General features: G+C 39.0%; 1 protein-coding gene and 1 long non-coding RNA gene across 14 annotated transcripts in view; one reads left to right on the top strand and one right to left on the bottom strand.

Moving 5' to 3' along the window:
* gramd1ba (GRAM domain containing 1Ba) overlaps positions 1-21,384 on the top strand; it is a 607,589-nt gene that overhangs the window by 494,219 nt on the left and 91,986 nt on the right. For 11 of the 12 annotated variants that reach the window (XM_072593157.1, XM_072593155.1, XM_072593154.1 and 8 more), the window contains one exon: positions 7,808-7,831. The exons of the other annotated variant lie outside the window; for it this stretch is intronic. In XM_072593157.1, coding sequence (XP_072449258.1) covers positions 7,808-7,831 — 24 coding nt within the window. The remainder of the gene's footprint in view (positions 1-7,807; positions 7,832-21,384) is intronic. 12 annotated transcript variants of the gene reach the window in all.
* LOC140494130 (uncharacterized) overlaps positions 1-21,384 on the bottom strand; it is a 111,797-nt gene that overhangs the window by 65,272 nt on the left and 25,141 nt on the right. Inside the window, exon 3 of one of the 2 annotated variants that reach the window (XR_011963908.1) lies at positions 12,269-12,360. The exons of the other annotated variant lie outside the window; for it this stretch is intronic. This is a non-coding gene — a long non-coding RNA (uncharacterized lncRNA). Of the gene's footprint in view, positions 1-12,268; positions 12,361-21,384 lie in introns of those variants that run through there. 2 annotated transcript variants of the gene reach the window in all.

Raw genomic sequence — 21,384 nt, 5'->3', positions numbered from 1 at the left:
TATGTCCCCTTATGCTAGCCATCACCATCCGAAGAAAAAGGCTCTCACACTCCCCCTATCTAATCCTCTGATTACCTTGTATGTATGTACTAAGTCACCTCTTAACCTCCTTCTCTCTACCAAAAACAACCTCAAGTCCGTCAGCCTTTCCTCATAAGACTTTCTCTCCATACCAGGCAACATCCTGCTAAATTTCCTCTGCACCCTTTCCAATGCTTCCACTCCTGCCTATAATGTGCAATATCCCAAGTGCAGCTGCATCAGAGTTCTTTACAGCTTCAACATGACTTTATGACTCCAAAACTCAATCCCTCTACCAATAAAAGCTTACACACCATTTGCCTTCTTAACAACCTTATCAACCTGGGTAGTAACTTTCAGGAACTATGTACATGGACATTGATATCTCTCCTCTCATCCATACTACTAAGAATCTTACCATTAGCCCAGTATTCTGTGTTCCTGTTACTCCTTCCAAACTGAATCACCTCACACTTCAGCACTGTCCACAACTCCACCAACCTTGGTGTCATCCGCAAACTTGCTAACCCATCCTTCTATGTCCTCATCCAGGTCATTTATGGGAATGACAAACAGCAGTGACAAAGCAGGTCATTACGGATGCCATGGGTAACTGAACTCCATGGTGAACATTTCCCATTGGTCACGACCCTCTGTCTTCTTTCAGCTAGCCAATTTCTGATCAAAACTGCTAAATCACCCTCAATCCCACGCCTCCATATTTTCTGCAATACCCTACTATAGAAAACCTTGTTGAATGCTTTGCTGAGGTCCATACCCACCATATCAACCACTTTACCCTCATCCAAATTGAGGATTTGATTAAGAAAAAGAAGGAAGCATATATCAGGTATAGAAAGGATAGATCGAATGTACCCTGAGAAGAGTATAAAGGCAGTAGGAGTATACTTAAGAAGGAAATCAGGAGGGCAAAAAGGGGACATGAGATAGCTTTGGCAAATGGAGTTAAGGAGAATCCAAAGGACAAAAGGGTAACCAGGGAGAGAATAGGGCCCCTCAAAGATCAGCAAGGCGGCCTTTGTGTGGAGCTGCAGAAAATGAGGGAGATACTAAATGTGTATTTTGCATCAGTATTTACTGTGGAAAAGGACATAGAAGATATAGAACATAGGGAAATAGATGGTGACATCTTGAAAACTTCCGTCTTACAGAAGAGGAAGTGCTGGATGTCTTGAAATGCATAAAAATGGATAAATCAGATGTACCCGAGAACTCTGTGGAAAAGTAGGGAAATGATTGCTGGGACTCTTGCTGAGATATTTGTATCATCGATAGTCACAATGAGGTTCCGGAAGACTGGAGGTTGGCTAACGTAGTGCCACTGTTTAAGAAAAGTGATAAGGACAAGCCATGGAACTATAGACCAGTGAGCCTAACGTCGGTGGTGGGCAAGTTGTTGAAAGGACTCCTGAGGGACAGGATGTACCTGTATTTGGAAAGGCAAGGACTGATTAGGGATAGTCAACATGGCTTTGTGTGTGGGAAATCATGTCTCACAAACTTGATTGAGTTTTTTGAAGAAGTGACGAAGAGGATTGATGAGGGTAGAGCGATAGGGGCAGCATGGTGGCTCAGTGGTTAGCACTGCTGCCTCACAGCACCAGGGTCCCAGGTTCGATTCCAGCTTTAGGTGACTGTCTGTGTGGAGTTTGATCATTCTCCCCGTGACTGCGTGAGTTTCCTCCGGGTGCTCCAGTTTCCTCCCACAATGCAGAAGATGTGCAGGGCAGGTGAATTGGCCATGCTAAATTGCCCATAGTGTTAGGTGCATTAGTCAGAGGGGAAACAGGCCTGGGTGGGTTGCTCTTCAGAGGGTCGATGTGGACTGGTTGGGCCAAAGGGCCTGTTACCACACTGTAAGGAATCTAATCTGTATGGACTTCAGTAGGGTGTTTGACAAGGTTCACCATGGAAGATTGGTTAACAAAGTTAGATCTCATGGAATACAGGGAGAACTGGCCATTTGGATACAGAACTGGTTCAAAGGTAGAGGACAGGGAGTGGTAGTGGAGGGTTGTTTTTCAGACTGGAGGCCTTTGACCAGTGGAGTGCCACAAGGATCGGTGCTAGGTCCTCTACTTTTTGTCATTTACATAAATGATTTTGATGCAAGCTTAAGAGGTACAGTTAGTAAGTTTGCGGATGACACCAGAGTTGGAGGTGTGGTGGACAGCGAAGAAGATTACCTCAGATTACAATGGGATCTTGATCAGATGGGCCGTTGGGTTGAGAAGTGGCAGATGGAGTTTAATTCAGATAAATGCAAGGTGTTGCATTTTGGGGAAGCAAATCTTAACAGGACTTATACACTTAATGATAAGGTCCTAGGAAGTGTTGCTGAACAAAGAAACCTTGGAGTGCAGGTTCATAGCTCCTTGAAAGTGGAGTCGCAGGTGGATAGGATAGTGAAGAAGGTGTTTGGTATGCTTTCCTTTACTGGTCAGAGTATTGAGTACAGGAGTTGGGAGGTCATGTTGCGGCTGTACAGGACATTGGTTTGGCCACTGTTGGAATATTGCATGCAATACCGTTCTCCTTCCTATTGGAAAGATGTTGTGAAACTTGAAAGGGTTCAGAAAAGATTTACAAGGATATTGGCAGGGTTGGAAGATTTGAGCTATAAGGACTCGCTGAACAGACCGGGGCTATTTTCCCTGGAGTATCGGAGGCTGAGGGGTGACCTTAATACAGGTTTACAAAATCATGAGGGGCTGGATAGGATAAATAGACAAAGTCTTTTCCCTGGGGTGGGGGGAGTCCGTAACTAGAGGGCCTAGGTTTATGGTGAGAGGGGAAAGATTTAAAAGGGACCTCAGGGACAAATTTTTCACACAAAGGGTGGTACATGTTTGGAATGAGCTGCCAGAGGAAGTGGTGGAGGCTAGTACAATTGCAACTTTTAAAAGGAATTTGGATGGGTATATGAATAGGAAGGGTTTGGAAGGATATGGGTCAGGTGCTGGCAGGTGGGACTAGATTGAGTTGGAATATCTGGTCAGCATGGACGGGTTAGACCGAAGGGTCGGTTTCCGTGCTGTGTATCTCTATGACTTTGATTAAATGCAGGACTGCAGAGAAAATGCAAGGAATGGTACTGTCTGAGTTGCACGTATAGATAGCCATCATGAACGTAATGGGTTAACTGGCCTCCTTCCTTGTTGTGTAGCTTTTGTTTGTACTACATTGCCTTTTGTAGTGTTGTCATTTAGACTAGAAATATGTCAGATTTAATTCTTCCTCTTGTCATGGTTATGATTATCACAGAAATACAATACTTGACTTTGTTATGTTTGGGTAGGGGAGATAAAATTTAATTAGATCTTGCTGAAATTACTTTAATGAGACAGCGCAAGACATTTAGCACCACAGAATTGCATCCTACCATGTATTGATGCAACAGTCGAAAGAATAATCTCTCGATCAGGTTGTTTAAAGCTATTTTGTCCTTTTTCTTTTTAAATGGTGGCTAGCAGGTTTGTACCATTGAGTGAAGAGTACTTCACTTGCGGTGCAGGAGTAACTAGAGGCTGGTGCTTTTACTGTGGTCTTCACAACACACTAGTACTTGAACACAGGCTAGTACATATGACTACCTCAACTCACGCACCTCCTTCTACATGCACATGTAGACAAGGGTTGAACAGGCTTTTAAGCCATTTTTGAGAAGATTTGTAGCTCAGGTTGATGATAAGTTTATAAGTTGGCTCGCTGAGCTTGAAGGTTTGTTTTCAGATGTTTCGTCAATATACTAGGTAACATCATCAGTGAGAGTATCCAGAGAAGGACTGGTGGTATGTACCACCTCTCTATTCATAGGTCTTGGTTTCTTAACAGGACTTATACACTTAATGATAAGGTCCTAGGAAGTGTTGCTGAGCAAAGAAACCTTGGAGTGCAGGTACATAGCTCCTTGAAAGTGGAGTCACAGGTAGATAGGATAGTGAAGAAGGTGTTTGGTATGCTTTCCTTTACTGGTCAGAGTATTGAGTACAGGAGTTGGGAGGTCATGTTGCGGCTGTACGGGACATTGGTTAGGCCACTATTGGAATATTGCATGCAATTCCGTTCTCCTTCCTATTGGAAAGATGTTGTGAAACTTGAACATTTCCAGTTGTTGTTTTCAAGGAAAGTAGGTACAATCTACATCGAAGTGTTTATTGATGGAGTTCTGGTTAGAATGCCATGCCTCGAAGAATTCTCGTGTGTCTTTCTTTCACCTGTTCAAGGATGTGTGTGTTGTCCCAGTCAAAATGGTGTCCTTCTTTGTCAGTATGTATAGAAACTACTGAGAGTGGATCGTGTCTTTTCGTGGCCAGTTGGTGTTCAAGTATCTTGGTGGCCAGTTTCCTGCTAGTTTGTCCCATGTAGTTCTTGCATGGTATCTTGTAAGTAGTCATTGTCATAGAGATGTACAACATGGAAACAGATGACATTAGTTTTGCTGGTAGTATCTAATGGATCCTGTAGGGTCATTAGTCGCTGTTTAATTGTGTTGGTAGGTTTGTGGACTACCATGATGCCAAGGAGTCTGAGTAGTCTGGAAGTTGTTTCTGATATGTCTTTGATGTAAGGCAGTGTGGCTATAGTTTTTGGTTGCATTGTGTCTGCTTGTTTGGGTTTGTTTCTGAGGAATCAGCGGATTGTGTTTACTGGATACCTGTTTTTTTTCTTGAAAATGTTGTATTGATATTTTTCTTCTGCTTTTTTTAGTTCTTGGGTGCTGCAGTGTCTTGAAATAATGTCTTGATGCAGTTCTGTTTGTGGGTACTGTGTTGAATGCTTCTGAAGTTAAATACTTGGTCTGTGATTATTGTTGTTCTGTAGATGCTGGTTTGAAGTTCTCCGTTAACTACGTTCAACTGTCATGTCTAGGAGCAGGAATTTGTTGTTGTTCTCCTCCTCTTTTGTGGGTTTCATGCCTGTCAGGATATTGTTGATGGTGTTGTATGTTTCCTCTAATTTGTCCTGTTCTGTGAAGATAAAGGTGTCATCTACATAGCGGACCCAAAGTTTGGGTTGGGTAAATGTGAGGGCAGCTTGTCGAAGTCTCTGCATTACTGCTTCTGCTATGAGCCCTGATATTGGTGATCCCATTGGTGTTCCGTTGATTTGTTTGTAGGTTTTTTTATTGAATGTGAAGTGGGTGGTAAGGCACAGGTCCACTCGTTTAAGTCTGTTGTCTTCGCTGATGAAGTTGGTGCTCTCTGGTGTTTGTGGTCCTGGTTTTCCTAGTAATTATGCCAGTGTTTCTTTGGCCAGGTCGATGTTAATTGATGTGAAAAGGCCTGTAATGTCAAAGGAGACCATTATTTTATCCTCTTCTGTCTTGGTGTCTTTGTTGGTTTTCAGGATTATTTTGGGTGGAGTGAATGGAGTGGCGTGAATCTTCAATTAGGTGTTTTAGTTTTTGGTAGAGTTGTTTGGCTCGTCTGTTATGTTGATGGACCAGGTAAGGAGGCTATGATTATTTTCAACACCACACTGTAGCACCCAAGAACTACAAAAAGCAGAAGAAAAATGTGTACAATGTTTTCAAGAAAGGCGGGCACCCAGTAAATACAATCCGCCAATTCCTCAGAAGCAAACCCAAACAAGCAGACACAATGCAACCAAAAACTAGATACACATAGCCTTACATCAAAGACATATCAGAATTGACTTCTAGACTACTCAGACCCTTTGACATTATGGTAGCCCACAAACTTACCAACACATTTATACAGCGACTAATGAACCTGCAGGGTCCATTACATACTACCAGCAAAATCAACGTCATTTACAAGATACCATGCAAGAACTGTAAAAAAACAGTACATCAGACAAACTAGCAGGAAACTGGACACCAGGATACATGAACACCAACTGACCAACAAAAGACATGACCCACTCTCAGTAGTTTCTGTACATACTGACAAGGAAGGACACCATTTTGACTGGGACTGCAGGTGAAACAAAGACATGCATGAGAATTCTTAGAGGCTTGGAATTCTAACCAATAGATACATCAATTTAGATCATATCTACCTTGCCTTGAAAACAACAACTGGAACTGACATCACCCGCCTTAAGAAACCAAGACCTATAAATAGAGAGGCGGTACATACCACCAGTCCTTCATTAGGCACTCTCACTGATGATGTTATTGAGTATGATGACGAAACATGAAAACAAACCTTCAAGCTCAGCGAGCTAATTTATAGGCTTTTAAGCTTGTGTGTATTCTTGAAAGGGGAAGGCACAAACATATCTCTTACCCAGACTGCTGTTTTTTCCTTCCATAATGTTCACAGCCTGAGGGAATTGCCAGATTGCAATACATTTCTCCACTTTTTATGTTCACTCCTTTGAATATTCCATGACAACATATTGGTCATCACATTGCAGGGTGTCTCTCCAAATTGCCACTAGATTTACATGAGCTATCATTTTGTCTCTTTATTTTAAAACAAAAAGCAGAAGTTTGAATTAGAGTGCAGTATGTCTATAGGTGATCTGGACTTATGATCTGTGATCATGACACTTCATGCCATCTTAGGTTGGGAATTACAACAGGTCAGCCCACTTCACAGGTAACTAATATAGCTGGTGAGCAGAAATAAAAGAGGCAATAAGCGAGAAAGAAGTTTTATATAATCCTAACATTTGATGCTCTTGTGGTGTTTTGAATAAATTTGTATTAATAATTAATGGTTTTGATCATGAGCAAATCAGTTAATGATGCCATTGAAAGAAATGATATGTCACACAGCCAGCTGTTTGTGTTGGCTGTTAATTTCTAGTTGCCTCCTGGATGGGGCAGTGCAATTTTTCTATCAGTCAACTGTGGAATGTCATTAATTATGAACTTGTGTCTATGTTATGTGCATCATTAAAAGTGACAATATGATAGTTCACAGCTCTGCAAGTTACAGAGGCTCAGATGAAAACAATTTATAAAAATAGATGAAAAGTAAAATATATTTCACATCCATCTTCAGCTTTTTTCTGTAAATGTCCAGTATCTTTTAACAATTTTTGTTCGCTGTTTATTTGATTAATGTCATTCTCTTAACGTTTTCTTCACGTTAGTTTGTTATGAAAAAAAAGCATGTTCTATTCATATCCAATTAGATGCAACTTTTCTTGATTTACATTGCTGTATCCTCTCCTCAGAGCAAGTTTTCATAGAATTGCAATAAACATCACTCAGAAATAACTTTGATTTAAATCATTTTTTGCTTCAAGTCAAATTTGTCTTGCACATTGTTATGAGAGAACAAAGTATTTTAAAGAGTCCAACGGAATATTTGCAAACAGGTGTTAGTCTCAGTTTTTGAGATGTATATAAGCAAGAATAGGAAAATAAAAACCCCCGAAGTATCCCTGTGTGGTGGGTCATTTATGAACTTCAACTGATATTCCTCTTGTTGTGAGAGTCGCAATCCTTGGTAATGTTTCATAATTCATTTTTGTTCTTGTTGAAAGCATCCACAATACTTAGGTAATCAGCTCTTAGGCTGTTGGCAATCTGAATTTTGTCATTTGTGAACTCGACCTTGTTAGTTTTTAATGGAATTTCAATCCAGCAGTAACATAACGAAGATTATAAGATTATATTATACTGGGACTCTTTATTTAATAAATAATCTTGTAAACTAAAATTTGGTGTAACCACCAAACTCTTGTAGAATGTATTATTCTTTTCTTAACTGAAACTAGTGCATGACTACTTGTAATTCTTTGCTTTCTCCTGTTGATTTTTTTCTATTTGTGTTTCTTTTCTCAGTATGACCGCCTAAACCTGATAAAAGTAAGGCCAACTCAAGTTGCTGTCCTTTTTTACCCCTTCTTTTGTCTAGATAGAATTGAGCTGATAGTTTGGAATGGCATTCTTTACAAGTGTTCTTGTTTGTCCTTATTTAATTTCTGTCCCATGCTGGTAGCTTCCAGTTTGTGCCCTTGCATCTATTTTCAGACATTTAGCCTTTTAAGCTAAATACTCATTTATTACATTTTACTCAATGTATGAATGATAGTTGTGTATTTAACACCCACCATGGTTACTGTGCTGAAGGAATTCTGTCTTTGCGACAGATTATCACCAAAACGCTGGATGATGAACCAAAGAAGGTTGCACTTTTTGGTTACACTGGAGTAAAACACCGAAGATATCTTTTCCTAGATTAAAAATGCTACATAAATTCAAATATTTATTGCAGAATAATGTCATCCTTTATCTTACTTTTGTACTACAATTTTGATAGGCCATGGCCCTTCATAGGGCTTCCCAGTTAATCAAGAAATCTGATCAAGTAGATACATGGAGGTACGTCTGAGGCATTGCCCCTTGAGCACTCCTAACAATATGTGAAAGGTCAAACAATGCATGGAGCACATTGCAAAAACTGCATCTACAGTGTGCTTTATGTCAAGATATTGAAAACTGCCAAAAAATAATCCAGGATGGGAATTTGCATGATTTTAATCAATCCCACTTCCAAAGTTGTAACATATGATCTTTTTGATTAAAGGATGCTATGGCAAGAGAGGCAAAAGTGAAAGCAGTTTAAAGATTTGCTATATACTGTTGTCAATCGTTTAACAACTTTTTTTTATTCTTCCGTGAAATACAAGGCTCACAAGGATTTGTTGGTTAACCCTAATTGCCTTTGAGGAAAATGGCGGACAGCTACCTACTACTGAGTGGCTTCCTAGACTGTTCCAAACTGTCTCTGAAACAATGATATGACTGCAGATCTAGAGTCAGATTTAGGTGAAATCAAATGAGAATGGCAGATTTCTTTCAAACTCTTGGTCAAATATGTTGAGTTTAGATTGTAATGATTCCAGTCGATAGTCATCCCAGATGACTCAAACCTCAGACTGAACCTAACTTGATAAATTGTATTTTTTTCAATTGGTTGCCATAAGCTGAACATTATGTGAGGCCGCTAATGTTCTTAAACACTAGAACAAAAGTTTATTGCACAAAAAAACAAAAGAGAAGCTCTATACATGAGTTTAAAAAGTACTCAGCCTCAGCAGCAAAGCAATGTTTCAATCTGTTTCCCAGTAGTATCCTTCACAGAATATCCAATCCCAGAACAGTATCACTTGTAACTTAACTCCCTGCTATAGGAAAGATGTTGTGAAACTTGAAAGGATTCTGAAAAGATCTGCAAGATTTTTGCCGTGTAGGGGGGTTGGGGCTATAGGGAGAGGCTGAATAGGCTGAGGCTGTTTTCTCTGGGGCATTGGAGGCTGAGGGATGAACTTATAGAGGTTTGTAAAATCATCCGGGGCGTGGATAGAGAGAGCTCACACAAAGTAACATTTACCTCAGCTTGGGAGGTCAGTTAGTTCAGTTGGCTGCTCAGCTTGTTCACAATGCAGAATGGCAGTAACAGTGCAGTTCAATTTCTGCATTGGCTAAGGTCACCATGAAGGGAAAGGTGATGAGAGAACAATCTTTGGTCCTCTGGAACAATGGTAACTTCATTTTAAGGGGAGCTTGAGTATAATGAAATGGAAAGTGAACACTTTCTTTAACAACATTGTTGTAGCTTTTACGCAGGTCAGAAGACAAACCATTTGGTTAAGATAAATTATATGCATGCTGATCAAATATATCATTTTGCATGCTGTATTACATTAAATCATAACTTGACTATAACTGCATCATCTGAGATTAGAAGGAACTGCAAATATAAAGCAAAAATATACCACAGCAAAAAAGATTCATTCTTAAAAACATGAATAGCTAGACAATGCGGATCAATCCGGGGCATGGATAAAGAGAGGCAGAATGGACCCACTTAAAATTGATATCTGTTGAATCGTTTCCTAGACTTAAAGCCATATAGATGTCACCAACCCTCTTCGCCATCGAAAAGTATAATGAAATAGTATTTCACCAAATACGGAGCAGAATTGAATGAAGTAGGATCATAAACCAAATCAATTTACAACCGGAAAATTGTATTAGCTTCTTTCCAGTTTTGGGATATTTTGTTTTTTTTCTGCTTGTGGTTACATTTTATCTGATCTATTCAGGTATGGAACCACAATTGGAGATCTGTACATTAATATTTTTCCAAATTGAACACTTCTCCATTTGACTCTTTCACCAGTACACTGACAATAAATTAGGGTTACAGTGTTTTCCTTAAGATGATTTTAAAACAATGTCCCAGTATTATTGGGAAATTTCATAGCTAATTTACTGACCCCAATTGTAGTTAAAATTCTAATTTGCAAATACCATTGAAATGACTTTATTGCTAAGTACTCTCGTATTTGTGGAGAGAGAGAAAAATGCGTCAAGCCCAATATGATGTCATCAGATGGAAATGTAAAACGGGTGGAAATGAAGATGTGAAAAGGAGAAAATGGGTTCGCTCTGCTGAGAGTAAAGTCAACAATATACGGCTGGGGCGGGGTGAGGAGATGGAAGAGAAATAGAGTACAGAGGTCATGCTCTGAAATTGTGGATCTCAGCATTGAGTCCCAGAGGCTGTAAAGTGTCCAAGTGTCCAAGAGGAATAGCCCCTCAATTTCAATGCAGGCACTTTACAGCCTCTTGGACTCCGTTTCAGTCCATGACCTTGCTCTCTATTTTTCTTATACGCCTTACCCTCCCCCATTGATTTCAGTGGGTTCATGATTGAAATTGTCTGATGTAGACAGTTGGCAGTTTGTTTGATTTGTCTGAAATTTTCTGATAGCTCATTGAGAAGCAGCAGTTTAGATGTGGTACAATAGTTAATTTGTTAAAAAAGGAAATATATGACTCTTAATAAATGAGAACGCTTTACTAATCACAAAGCTATTCTGTAAAATGGAGGAATATGAGGAGGTACAGTGGATCAGTGGTTAGCACTGTTTCTTCACAGCACTAGGGACCAGGGTTCAATTCCACCCTCAGGTGACTCTCTGTGTGGAGTGTATATTCTCCCTGTGTCTGTGTGGGTTTCCACTAGGTGCTCAGTTTCCTCCCACAGTCCAAAGATGTACAAACTGGGTGTATTGGCCATGCTAAATTGTCCATAGTGTTCAGGATTTGCAGGCGAGGTGGATTAGTCATGGGAAATGCAGAGATAGATTAGGGGGCCTGGGCTTTTCAGCTATCAGGATTTTAAGCTATCAGGTCTATGAATAGATGCAGCTTGCTGGCACATCCCAGATGTCTTAAAGTCTTTGTTAGCAAAGTTTTTGTTCTTTCCTCAGGCTGATGTCAGGGATTTCCTGATCTTTCCAATAAAAGACAGTTGCTAGTTCCTTTGGATCCTCTTGTGACCATTCCTGTGCATTGATCCCTATCAATATGCTTTATTCTGGGTGTTGTTTGTGTGTTATGTGTTGATCATACTCTGAGCACTTTCAGACGCATGATGCCAGAATGGCCATAGCCTTTTTGCCCACTTCCATTTGCAGGTTTATTTTCAGTCCTTCTAAGAACAAAGCCTTCTTATTTTGAAAAACACCACACTCCTAAAAAGGTAATCTACTGCTGGATAAATCATTTGTTTATGTTCACATAAGACTAGTAATACTTATTTGAGGTTTCATGCTACACACGAAATACTAAATTTTTGAATGCTAAAGTACAAATTTAAAGGGGACCTCCATTTCCAATGCATAATTCCTGTCTTAGCTTATGTCATGTTGACTTTGCTCTAAGTGGTGAACTCATTTCTCATTTTCTCATCTTAACTTATACCTATTTTACATCACTATTCATCCTTTACCACCATTAGCACTCCCTTTGTCATTTACTCTGGGCACCCTTACAATCTGTTTCACTTGTTCCTCTTCCTTCTCCTCTTCCAGTCAACAACATTAAAAACAACATTTTTTCATTGTTTCCATTCAGAAGATTTGTATCAGACTCAAATCATAACTCTAGTTTCTCTCTCCACAGATGCTGCCAAACCTGCTAGGTTTCTCCAGCACTTCCTGCTTTTATTATGGATGTCAAGCTTCCATAGTATTTGCTTTTGCTCTGGTATTAATGTTGCCTCAAATAATTGGTCTAGGTTTCCAAGTCAACTGCCTACAGTTATTTGTACTTATGAAAGTATCGAATGTTAGTGTTGAGAACCACAGCTATTTGCCATTTTTGGCATCCAGTAGCTCCGTGAACACTGTCCTGCAAGTCTATGAGAAAATCGTGATGATTGGGCATAGTTGGAACCCCATTATTTCAAGAAGCATCAGTTAGGAAGATTTATGAGTCGCTTTGACTTACTTTTGTTTGCCAGTTTGCTTTTCCGGATGTTGTTGAAACATTGTGTGGTAATTTTGTCCTCAAGGGAAAATAGCTGACAGGAACTCCGAAATCTGTGTCCAATGGGAGATGAATTATTGTTATCAAAATAAAAAATGTCAAAGGCATCTGGGGAATTGAGCTTAGCATTTCATTTCTCTATCTTCCTCACTGTTCCCAGCTCAGCAATAGCCCCGATAGCTTTTCTGTCAGTGCTATTCATGTACATTGTGTAAAATTGAATTTTCCACTTCTGTCCAGATAGAACCCTGAAGAACACCAGTTTAATGCTCCATCCCTCCTGAGTACCTTGATGTGACCATGGTGAAAAGTGAAATTGTTCCATTTCGCAAATGCGCCAGTATTCTCATGGTGGAAGTATGCATGCACAACTAGAGCTTTAAGTCATAACTAACAGCGTGTTGAATTGGATTAAAAGAAATTGACTTAAGACAATAGACAATAGGTGCAGGAGTAGGCTATTCTGCACTTCGAGCCTGCACCACCATTTAATATGATCATGGCTGATCTTCCTTAATCAGTATCCTGTTCCTGCCTTATCTCCATAACCCTTCATTCCACTATCCTTGAGAGCTCTATCCAACTCTTTCTTAAATGAATCCAGAGACTGGGCCTCCACTGCCCTCTGGGGCAGAGCATTCCACACAGCCACCACTCTCTGGGTGAAGAAGTTTCTCCTCATCTCTGTCCTAAATGGTCTACCCCGTATTTTTAAGCTGTGTCCTCTGGTTTGGCACTCACCCATCAGTGGAAACATGTTTCCTGCCGACAGAGTGTCCAAATCTTTAATAATCTTATATGTCTCAATCATATCCCCTCTCTCTTTCTAAACTCAAGGGTATACATGCCCATTGAGTGATTGAGAATTTGGCTGTCCTTTTTAAATAGTAAATGGAGTTGTTATATGAGGTCCTGGTGATGCTTAAGCATGTGGAACTAATCCAGAAATGCTTAGAATGTCCATTAAATAAACACCAAGCAAAGGCACGCATGCAAGAATAATAGTTCTTATTTGGTCCATAGTTCCCAGTTCTGCTGCCAATATCACAAATCAAGTCTCCTTCGCTTTTGGCTTGCTGACTTACAATGGTTTTTAATCTGCTACTCAATTTGAAAATAGTCAGCCTTTTTTGCAAATCCTTCCACAATCACATCTTTTCCTATCTCAGTAATTGTTGCCAGATCTATATTCTTCCAGGTTTTCCTCCTCCTTCTGATTTTAATTCTTCACCATGCCATCAGCTATCCTAACCTTAAGAGCTTGCTCCTTCAGGCTCTGCAGCACTTCACAACACTTTCTGCAGCTTCTTAAAACCTACCTCCTTCACCAGATTGTTGGTCACTTGTCCTAACATCTTTATGTAGAAATTTGGCCTGCTAACACTTCTGTGAAGACACTTGAGTCATTTTTATTATGTTAAAGCCTGAACTAAAATTAAACTTACTCTAAAAGAAAAGTCCATTCGAAAATATTACTTTTAGAATTTTAGAATTGCAGAGTTCTCTTTATGTAACCGAGCCTCTTGATGCACATCATTCTTGTGCTTGAGATAGCAGGATCCCATGTCCTCACACACTGACAAATCGAAAATAGAACATAGAACATTACAGCGCAGTACAAGCTCTTTGGCCTCAATGTTGCGCTGACGTGTGAAGCCAATCTGAAGCCCACCTAACCGACACGATTCCATTTTTATCCATATGTCTGTCCAATGACCATTTAAATGCCCTTAATGTTGGCGAGTGTACTACTGTTGCAGGCAGTGCGTTCCATGCCCCTACTACTTTCTAAAGAAACTACCTCTGACATCTGTCCTATATCTATCACTCCTCAATTTAAAGTGTGCCCCTTCGTGCTAGCCATCACCATCCGAGGAAAAAGGCTCTCACTGTCCACCTATCTAACCCTCTGATTATCTTATATGTTTCAATTAAGTCACCTCTCAACCTTCTTCTCTCCAATGAAAACAACCTCAAATCCCTCAGCCTTTCTTGATGAGATCTTCCCTCCATACCAAGTAGCATCTGAGTAAATCTCCTCTGAACCCATTCCAAAGCTTCCACATCTTTCCTATAACATGGTGACCAGAACTGTACACAATACTCCAAAACCTTATCAAACACCTTGCTGAAATCCATATACACCACAGCTTTACCCTCATCCACCTGGTTGGTCTCCTTCTCAAAGAGCTCAGTAAGGTTTATGAGGCACGTCCTATCCTTCACAAAACTGTGTTGACTATCCCTAATCAATTTATTCCTTTCTAGATGATTATAAATCCTATCTCTTATAACCTTTTCCAACACTTTACCCACAACCAAAGTAAAGCTCACTGGTCTATAATTACCAAGGTTGTCTCTCCTCCCCTTCTGGAACAAGGGTACAACATTTGCTATCTTCCAGTCTTCTCGTACTGTTCCTATAGACAATGAATACATAAAGATCAAAGTCAAAGGCTCGGCACTCTCCTTCCTGACTTCCCAGAGAATCCGAGAGGACTTATTTATTTCTACACTTTCCAGAATTGCTAACACCTTCTCCTTGTGAATCTCAATCCCATCTAGTCTGGTAGCCTGTATCTCAATATTCTCCTCACCAATATTATCTTTTTCTAGTGTGAATACTGATGAAAAGTGTTCATTTAGCGCTTCCATTATCTCCTGTGACTCCATACACAACTTCCCTCTACTGTCCTTGATTGGCCCTAATCTTCCTCTAGTCATTCTTTTATTCCTGATATACCTATAGAAAGCCTTAGGGTTTTCCTTGATCCTATCCGCCAACAATTTCGCATGTCCCCTCCTGGTTCTTCTTAACTCTTTTTCTTTTGATCTTTCCTAGTTAACCTGTAACTCTCAAGCACCCTAACTGAGCCTTCACCTCTCATCCTAACATAAGCCGCCTTCTTCCTCTTCACAAGTGATTCAACTTCCTTAGTAAACCAGTAGCTGGTCCTTGAATAAGCTCTGCATTTCAACATGTGCCCATCCCCTGCAGTTTCCTTCCCCAGCCTATGTTTCCTAAATCTTGCCTAATCGCACAGCTGTCTTTCCCCCAGCTATAACTCTTGCCTTGCTATATGAATCTATCCCTTTCCATTGCTAAGGTAAACGTAACCGAATTGTGGTCACTATCACCAAAGTGCTCATCTACCTCCAAATCTAACACCTGGCCAGATTTGTTACCTAGTACCAAATGTAATGTGGCCTTGCCCCTTGTTGGCCTGTCGACATAATGTATCAGGAAACTTCCTGAACACATTGGACAAAAACTGACCCGTCTAAAATACTTAAAGTATAGTATTCCTAATCAATATTTGGAAAGTTAAAGTCCCCCATAACAACTATCCAGAATCACCTTTGCTACCCTTTCCTCTCGAACCATTCGAAGACCTGTAGAAAACTCCCAACAGGGTGACCTCCTTTCCTGTTTGTAATCTCAGCCCATACAACACGAGTAGACGAGTCCTCCAACGTCCTTCCTGCCACCGTAATACTGTCCTTGACTGACAATGCTTCTGGTGTTGAAGTAGAAGCACTTCAAACCAACATTTTGCTTCCTGATCCCCTTATGCAACTTTGAAACCCTGACCTCACTACTCTGACCCACCTGTATACGCAAACTGCAATTTGGGTTCCCATCCCCCTGCTGAATTAGTTTAAGCCCACCTGGAGAGCATTAGCAAATCCCCACCTCCACCTCCCGCTCCCACCCCCACCCCCTCAAGATATTAGTGCCCCAAATGCTTCTAAGGTAGCTCTGCTTCCAGTAAGCCAGGTTTCTTGTCGAATGAGAAAACATATTAACTGTTTGAGGATGGAATCTGGTTCATCTAGCAAAGTTTACATATCAGTAAACCATTACAGGATTTAATTGAATTGCACTAATTGGTCTATCTGCCCTTATAGAATTGCACACAGTTACAATGTTCAAGATTTTGGGTCACCTGAAATGGAAGAATGAAAGTGAGCATGGCATCCCATAAAAATCGGTTCTTTCTGTATTGAATTTCTTTTTCACATTGGAAGTAACTTCTTAAAAATTTTTACCAACAAATAGTTGAATCCATAAACAGCATGCATTTGTTTGTTGTATGTGGAATTGTAATCCAGATATGTGTACAGTACGTAGGAAAGTGCTCATCACCCTCAAAATGCAAAAAAAAATGTTTTATAATCGCTGAGTGAGAGGATCAGATGCATTCATTTTCTGGGATTTTTGCACTGCTTTTCAAAAGGTCCTGTGAGGGAAGGTCATAAAATACTCTCCTTTACAAAGTCAGCTGTAACTTATTAGTTCCAAAAATGAGGAAATTTCCTTTTTTTCATTTCCTTTCCTCTTCCTTTGATTGTTAATAGACATCTGACCTTAACTGTTGCATCAGAGTGGAATTTGGGCAAGGGGAAACATTGATCATAATGAAGATTTTTAGTTCAGTGATTTTAAGAATCGAGGGAATGAAAGTCAGTACAGTATTGCAATCTCTTTTTTTGTTCTTTTGTAATACTTAGGGTAAGCAAATATTTTCCTACAATGTGCAAATTGTAAATTAGAAACACAAAGTTATATTTCCACATCTGTTTGGTGATATTTCAGTAATTGAAATGTCAATTAAACAACAGAATTCTGTGGCTAAGTTTATTTGACCAAACTCTGACCCATGCCTGGTAGCATCACTAAAGTTACCTGTAAGTAAACCAGTACTAATTTTTACTGTCTCTGATCTCCATAATTTAAGTGAGTGAGTTCAGAGTTCTAAAGGCAGTCTTGCAATTTCCAGTTCATGAAAAATAAGAGTGTAGTATCTAAATAAAAGGACACTTGGGTGCGTGGGCATTTGCACCCGCAGCACTTAGTCTTACATTGACGCACTGTCAGAAACTAAAATGAATTAAAGCTTCACCAGGTTTCAAGTCCACTTATAGATTAAACTGAAAAATGAACCATAACCTAAAGTTGGTATTTAATTTTTCCCTTCAGAACCAATATCATATCTATCATTTTTTTAATTTGCAAAGGATTTGTGCACTATCAGTAATATAGATTTTTTCGTTACTTTAACATTTCTGTATTTTATTCAGTGGCTCACTGCATTCCATTACATATTTTTTTTATCATAATGAATCAATTTATTGGGTCATAGTCATACAACATGAAAACAGACCCTTCAGTCCAACTTGTCCATGTCAACCTTGTTAAACTAAACCAGTCCCACCTGCCTCGTTTGACCCATATCCTTCCAAACATTTCCTGTTCGTGTACTTATCCAAATGTCTTTTTAATATTGTAGCTGTACTTGCATCCACCACTTCCTCTGGCCTTTCATTCCACACAAACCACTGTTTATGTAAAAAAAGCCCCTCGTGTCTTTTTTAAATCTGTCTCCTCTCGCATTAAAAATATGCCCCTAAGTTTTGAATTCTGCTACCTTAGGGAAAAAAACCTTGCTTTTCATCTAATCTATGCCTCTCGTGAGTTTATAAACCTCGATAAGATAACCCTTCAACGTTCTAAGCTCCAGTGAAAAATGTCTGAGCCTATACAGACTATTTTTATAACTCAAGCCCTCTATTCCCAGCAACATTCTGGTAAATCAGTCTGAACCCTCTCCAGTTTAATAATAATCTTCCTATAACAGGGCAAATAGAACTGCACGCTACTCCAGAAGAGCCCTCACCACTAATGTCCCAACTCCTAAACTCAGAGATATGAGTAATGAAGGCAAGCATGCTAAATGCTTTCTTAACCACACTGTCTACCTGTGATGCAAGTTATGTAACTGAACTGCTGAGTCTGTAATTGACAATACTACCTTGGGCCCTACCATTAATTGTACAAGTCATCCCCTTGCTTGTTCTGCCAAAATGCAATACCTCCCATTTATCCAAATTAAACTCTTACCTCCCACTCTTCAGCCCATTGACCCAATTGATATAGACCTCTTTTATAATCATGGATAACCCTCTTTACTGCCTGCTATACCACCAATTTTGGTGTCATCCGCAAACTCACTAACCAAGTCTCCTATGTTCTCATCCAAATCATTGATATAAATGACAAACGAAAGTGGACCCAGTAGCAATCCCTGTGCAACACCGCTGGTCACAGGCCTCCAGTCTGAAAAGCAAACCTCTACCACCACTTTGTCTTCTACTATCAAACCATTTTTGTACCTAATTGGCAAGCTCACTCAGAATCTCGTGATCTAACTTTACTGATCAGTCTACCATGCGGAACCTTACCAAAGCTTTTACTAAAGTCCATATAAATAATATCTACCGCTCTGCCTTCATCAACTTTCTTGGTTACTTCCTCAAAAATAACTCAATTGTGAAAGAAGTTCAGTAAAATACTGCAGCCATGCTGTTTGCAGGACAGTATTCCCTCTAAATTGTTCTTATTGCATATGACCAGTTTTTTTCAATACGTAAAATCTTGTTGTGCTGCTGTGGCAAGGAACATTAGTGCCAGATGTCATTCAGGTAAGTTTCACCCCCTTGCCGCCACAGGACAATTGTGTTCTCTCAACAGCAATAGTGAAATGGAAAACTCATTGTAAAAGAAACTGTTTGGATTGGTGTATTCCATCCACTGTCATGTTGTTCCAGTCAATTCTACATTTTATGACCTCGTAAACAGCTAGGTGCATCAGAAAGCAAATAACTCAACAAAAGTATTAGCTGGACCATGGGAACTATGAAAATTAGTCAAATAAATAACATGCATTTGATATGTCAGCTACTTTAAAATGGAGTTTATCTTGTATCACTTCTATAGAGGGGTAAGTTGCTGACCTTTCTTGTTTTGCACCATAGTGTAAAGCATGTGACATAATGTACTTCCAGGTGCTGTGCTATTACGTTTTTTTATAATAAACTTCAGCATTTTCTCATAACAGATGTAAGCTAACTGGTCTACAATTACCTTTTTTTTGTCTCCTTCCCTTTTAAAGAAAGATATAATGTTGCCAGTTTTTCAGTATTCTGGTCTTCTTCCAGAATCTAAGCCTTCTTGGAAAGTTACTACCGGTGCATCCAATATCTCTGTAGATACTTCCTTTAATATTCAAGGATGCATTCCATCAGGTCCAGTCTTTATCCTCCTTACTTTTCCTAGCACTTTTTTTCCTTGAGTGAATGTTATTATTCTTCTTTGTTCTCTTCCTTTTACCCCTTTATTATTTAGTAATTTTAGAATAATGTCAGTGTCTTCTATTGTGAAGACTGATGCAAAGTGTTTCATCAACTTCTCTACCATCTCCTGCTTCCCTATTATTATCTTCACAGCCTCATTCTCTAGAGGCCCTACTTTTGCTGCTTTCTTTGTTTTTATATATTTTAAATGAGCTCTTATTGTTGGTTTCGATATTATTTGGAATTTACCCTCAAGATTTTTTTTCTCCTTTTTGTTGGTAGTCTTTTGTTGGTTTTATAAAACTTCACCAATCCCCTGGCTTACCACTAATCTTTGTGACATTGTCTGTTTTCTTTCAAGTTGGCACGAATCTTAACTTTGCTGATTAGCCATGCTTATCCCCTTCCAAAAATCCTCTTTCCCAACTGGAATATATGTTTACTGTGAACCATGAATTATTTTCTTAAATGTCTGCCATTGTTCTTCAACTTACTCTGTTGCTGAACTCCTTTCCTAGTCCACTTCAGCTAGCTCAGTGCTCATTCCTTTGTATTTGTCTTTGTTTAATTTTGTTGAACGAATATACATTTAACTATGTTGAAACACAAAAATATATTCAATAAAAATAACTTTAATAGCTGTACAATACTGCTCGCTTTATGACTGAATAGTTTCAAAAATGATACAGGTTAATTGAAGGATGCATTGATTTATCTTGCAATGTTATAATGTTGCTTTGACATAATTTAAACAATTATGCATAGATTGTAATATTATTACCTCTGTAACAGGTTCCTTCAATTTGAAATTTATTAAATTAATTTTCCCTTATCACATGATCACATCCTCCATTCATATTTATCTGTACAGATTATTTGATGTGGGCACAATTCAGTTTGAATTAATTGAATGGTGTATATTATAATTTATTTGCATCACAGTTGTTTTGCAAGGATAGATTGTCTCTAACGAAGTGCATTTCAAGGTGTTAGATTGAATAATAAAATTCAGTGGTCAGGCTAACCTGAGGACTGGTATGGTTAGTAAATACTCAGATGGTCATTGTGATGTTTGGAACATGGATTAGGACAAGCTTAAATATTCCAAGAGATTTTTAACATGTAAGAAATCTCACTGAGAGACTAAATTGCATGTTGCTTTGGTATTTTGAGAGAAGTTCTGGTTAGCTAATACCAAGCTGAGGTTTTAAAAGCATGAAGGTTGTAACTAGGAAAGAACACAGAGAGGGTAATGATCTTCAATGATGATATCCTGACTAAGGATTAGTTTGAGTACGAGGTATTACAAAAAGGATTTGACCTCTAAACATTGGAGAGGATGGGAGAAGATAAGTTGGAGGAGGCGAATGTGAAATATCAGATTTGAAACTTAGGAAGAGGAAAACCTGAAGGTGCAGAGAGATCACCTGTGAGGCACTCCATTGTGCATTGAAACCAGCTCCTATTACTTGTAATGATAATTTTTTTTGTGTGTTTCTTCATTGCATTTTCCCACAATTTAGTTTGCCCATTGTTTAACATAAGTTTGATTATTTATACAAAACATTCATTACTTAATTAATTTTGTTTTGGATTTGAAACCTCCTAGTAATAATCATTAATCAATTCTAAATGCATTGATGGTTATGATGCTGCAGTTATTTATCTTTAGTATTAAGTTTAACATACAAAAGTATGAAGCAATTTTGATCTTTTAGATTTCAAAATGCCCTATATAAAGATGGCATCAGGCCTTGATTGCCTCTCTTTGAAAAGGTCAGATTTTTAAAAATTAAATGTTTGAAAAGAGTATTGAGGTCTGTCAAGAACATACTATTCACTCTAGGAAACACAACAGCAAGTTGCATTTTTCTACTTTCAACTCTTATTTTTTATTTGTTCATTTTCACCAGCTCCATCCTTGATTGATGTTATCACACCAT

This window comes from Chiloscyllium punctatum, chromosome 23, assembly GCF_047496795.1.
Source record: "Chiloscyllium punctatum isolate Juve2018m chromosome 23, sChiPun1.3, whole genome shotgun sequence".
In the NCBI taxonomy this organism is placed as follows: Eukaryota; Metazoa; Chordata; class Chondrichthyes; order Orectolobiformes; family Hemiscylliidae; genus Chiloscyllium; species Chiloscyllium punctatum.
This window is presented reverse-complemented; position numbering and strand designations above follow the sequence as displayed.